At 31.5% G+C, this 4525-nt stretch overlaps 1 protein-coding gene across 2 annotated transcripts in view; it reads right to left on the minus strand.

Moving 5' to 3' along the window:
• Positions 1–2939: 2939 nt before the first annotated feature.
• Positions 2940–4525, minus strand: part of LOC111388942 — a 12877-nt gene continuing 11291 nt past the window's right edge. For both annotated transcript variants that reach the window (XM_023013773.1, XM_023013774.1), the window contains exon 5: positions 2940–3847. In XM_023013773.1, the coding sequence (XP_022869541.1) occupies positions 3240–3847 (608 nt within the window). In that variant the 3' untranslated portion in view covers positions 2940–3239. The remainder of the gene's footprint in view (positions 3848–4525) is intronic.

Below are 4525 nucleotides of genomic sequence, written 5' to 3' on the forward strand. Positions count from 1 at the left end.
ATTAAAGCCCTATTTGCATCATTATGTGTGATAAAAGGCATAAGGGAAGCTACAATAAAGAAAATATTGAAAGGGAAAAATACTTCCTCGAATGACCCTTTTCCAATGAAATAATCAAAATTCTTGTTTGTGAGAATGACTTGCCAGAGACTTTTCATTCTTTTTATCCCTTAAAAGTTCTCAGAATATTGTTGGAACTTGGGATTGAGTCAGTATTGATTTAATGGAGATTAACTTCAAGGAGGCAAGAACAACTTTTGAATAATGCTACCAACAATACTGGTGCTATAACATAGTTTAAATAATATTATGCGATAGGTTCAATGAAATGTGAAATCTCATTTAATGTCACATTAGTACTACCCAGACCAAATCAATGGTGTTTACTATTAACTTCTTTTTTTCTTTTTTTAAATCAAAACCACTTGAGTTGCTAGGCCCAATTTCTAGTTAAAGCGCAAAAAGAACTATCTTATCCCGCCCATAAATTGAAAATATAAGAAATATCAAACAAGAGTAAGCCATTACGTCTCATGTGATCCCATCCCTCACATGGCCACCATGTGTGGCAAAAGGCGTTTATAGGGTTCATCATGTGAATCATATTTGGTGGCCAATGGAGACTATACACTCAAACTCAGTGTTCTAAAAAGCATAAAGGGTGTGGAGGTGAAATTTCAAGCTTTACGAGCTTAAGCGAACCTAGGAAATGTCTAGCCATTAAAAAAAAAAACATTTTCTTATTTTTTAAATTATTTTAAATTTTTAATCATTCTAAAAATTACTAAATAATTAAAATAATACATACTAAACATCTAAAATTGTAAAATACTGTAGTTATTTAATAATTCCTATAATTAGTCAGTTATACAATTTTCAAGTTTTTGAAATGCAAAAAATAGACTATTCTACATAGTTTTAATTTTCAAATAGACAATCATATTTAATATATTTATAAGAACTTTATACATACTTTCGGAGTTTTCAACAAAATAATAAGTCTCAAAATCATAATTACACAACATAGGTAACACTGTAGCTTAATCTTATTTAACTCTTTATTGAATAAAGTCATTTTTTTTTACTTTTGTACATATAAAGTCTTTTAAAAACTTAAACTTGAAGTCAAATAAAATGTTTTTTAAAAATAATAATAAATAAAAGTCGAATAAAAGAACTTTAAAAAAATAAAATTAATAAAAGGGCCTGGGAAGATGAAAGAGTGGAAGGCAAAAATAAAATCCAACCGTTTAGGAATTGGGGAAGAAAAAGGCGTCTAAATGTAAAGCAAGACATTTTGCCTTAACGTAAAGGCTAGGCAACGCTCAGACACCATTTAAACGAGCTTTTTAGAACACTGTCCAAACCTATTTGAAAAATCTTCTCTGCCATCTCCCATGAACACAAAGCATCCCGCTTAGTCTCTAGCTCGTGGCTAAAATTGCTTTGTATCAACACTAAACTCATAATTTGCTATATCTTTGCTCTCATAATACCTCTGTTGTGGACTGGCTAGATGCTAACAACGGGTTGGCTTTTACATTGATTATGCAATCACCCAAACACATTCAGTCCATGTCGCTCTAAATGTTAGAAGTCTTACTTTATTATTCACTTTCTTCCATCTTCTGATCTAAGATCCGAGCTCTCTTATATTTGTATTTATGTTATGTGTTTGATATTTTTTGGTAATTATTGTTGTTCTTTTTGAGTTTTATATTGGGGAAATTTTATTTTTATAAGTAAGATTAGAATGGAATTCAAGATTAAGTGCTGTTTACATGTTTGGTAAATTTTCCTATTTGTGTTGTGTGTTTTATTCGAGATATCATTTTCATGCTAATTGTTGCAATTTATTTGAGTTTTTTTTTTTTTTTTTAAGCATGTTCATTGTTTGTTAGCGAGTTGGAAAAGAATTTTGGGTGATGGTTTAATGATACAAGAAGGAGGTTCTGTAAAAGCAATAGGAGGAATTGCTCAGATACCAGTGAGCGAGGCGGTGACTAACGACTATGTTTACAGCTGAATATTTGATTAGAAGTTTTTTGTTTCTTTATACTTTTTTCCTTCATATTTAAGTTGCGTTTGATTTTGTCATTTAATTTTTGGTAATTATTGTTAGTTTATTGAATTTTTGTTTTTGGGTAGTTAATTGTTAATGTTGAGATTGAAGAGAATATGCAATTAAAGTGTTCTATCAATAGAAGAAGAAAATCGAGATTAATTGTTATATAAATGCTAGTAACAATTTATTTGCGTATCTACTTCATAAATATTGTATTTTGCCTAATTTAGTACTTTATAACAAGATGAACATTTTTAATTAATGAGCTAAGTTATTTTAGACAATTCACAAATGGTAGTTTCTTATTGAAACATTATAGAGTTATGATTTTCGAAATGTAGAAGTTTTACATGGCTTAAAGGTTTCGGGTATAATAAAATAATTTTTATGGAATGAAATTTTCAACAACAAAATATCGAAGGTAAAATACTTTATCCTATCATACTAAGTGCAAAAACAATTTTAGAAAACTAGTGACGAAAAAGGATTGATTGATGTAAATCGGCTCCCGTGCAAACAAACGATATACCAAAGTAATTAAATACAATAAAACAGCACAAGACAGGGATTGAAATACTATGATCACCAATATATTGTCTTGCCACATTGTTCAAAAATTTATTATTTAAATTCCTGGCAATTGTGTCAATGCTACAAATAATCTGAAACCAGAAATAAAGAGGGAAGCTCCAATAAAAAAGTATCACAAGAGAATAGTATTTCAAAGATGAACCTGTTCCCATGCAATAGTAATAAATTCTTGACAGTATCAAGCCGGAACAACTTGAATATCCTGATTCAACACCAAAAAATTTCCTACCACCACATCATATCATTAACATAGTTCCGAAGGAGCAGAATGATCGTTTTTAGATATCTTTCAATCAGATTTTCATGTTATAACCTTAAACTCTTGTAACCTCATCAAAAATCTTTCAATGTACATGGGTTCACAAGTTTAGACATGATGTAATCCAATATTGGAATTTGAAGACAGTTCTGCGCTAGCTAAAAACAACAAAGCTGATATGGCAGCAGGCCAATGATTAAAATTGTATTTCCATCATAACTTATTTTTAACATTGGAGTAAATTCCAAGTTTAGTTTTACTCTTTCACTTCTAAAACAACCTCTTTCATTTGCCTATGTTACCAACTACTCTACACCAGTTTGTTTAAAAACTAAATAGAAACTCTGTTATGAGTTTATCTATCAACAATTTCTCAATTTCATTACCTATTGCATCGATCTCTCCTTTGAATTCTAACCATTGCATCTCTCTGTCAAGTATTCTTTCCGGTACGTACCTATCTGTTTCAAAATCATGGCCTTTTAACAATTTTTGACAAGCACCTCTGACCACTTGTTTCTCACAGGTTAAATTGACACACTTTATTTTTGGCATCACCCAGGGGTACAAGTCAACATGCTGCTGGTACGCCTCAAAGAGTGCTGAATTTATTCTGTCAAATAGAAACCTTCTTTCTTCCCTCAAACCAGTTATCCCATCGTTGTTGTATTTCTTCTCGAGGTCGTCGAACAACCATGGACTCAAAGGGCATTCTGAGGAGTACCACAATGTCCTAAACATAAAAAGATGGGATTCTTCAAAACCAGAATTAATTAGCACATCAAGCACATAAGAATCTTTCCAGTCATCTGCTCCTAACATATAGTTTTCCACAAACACCATCTGTGATTTTTGCGCAACGTCATTGAGAGTTGGTGCCTCAACACATGCTTGTGACTCCATCTTGAGGAGCTGCAGTTGTATTTGCAGTTCTACGACAAAGAAGATAAGAGAGAATGTTAGCAAATTATAATGGTATAGGAAATTAAGATAAGGAAAAAAATTAATTAAAAAAGAAAGGGAGCATGAATTTATCATGAGAATTAGCATGGACAATGTGAGAATTATTATGCATATGGTAAAGCTCGGTGGATATCCATAACATATTTACTATAACAAGGACTGGGCAACTGATACAACAACTAAATAGAACCTACATGTGTAGGCTTCCTCTGAGAAACATGACCATTTCCTACAAAGACAAAGAACATCCTGGAATTTGTCTGTAGAAGCAGTTGACTGAAGCATGTACTGACTAAAATAGCAGTGATCCAATAGTATCAAGTGCCACGTGTTACACACCAACTTAGCTTCTACCCCTTAAAAAAATTACTATTTCATTATGATGGGGACACAATCTACTTCCAAATTCTGCTTTCCACGTTTTCTTTTTTTAATAAGCATTCAAAATCACCTTTCTCCCCAAATTATTATGAAAGATCCTGCTCCACAGCATAAAAAAAAAATGTTACCTTCAAAAAAACTTCCGTATATTTATTCATGCCACATTACCATCCATTCTAAATAGTTAGAAAAGACAAATATATAGTGAAACAGACTTTCAAGTCTATTAGTAGAATGTTCAATTGATATATTGCCAAGAGTTCGCA

The sequence above is a fragment of the Olea europaea genome, unplaced genomic scaffold (genome assembly GCF_002742605.1).
Source record: "Olea europaea var. sylvestris unplaced genomic scaffold, O_europaea_v1 scaffold537, whole genome shotgun sequence".
In the NCBI taxonomy this organism is placed as follows: Eukaryota; Viridiplantae; Streptophyta; class Magnoliopsida; order Lamiales; family Oleaceae; genus Olea; species Olea europaea.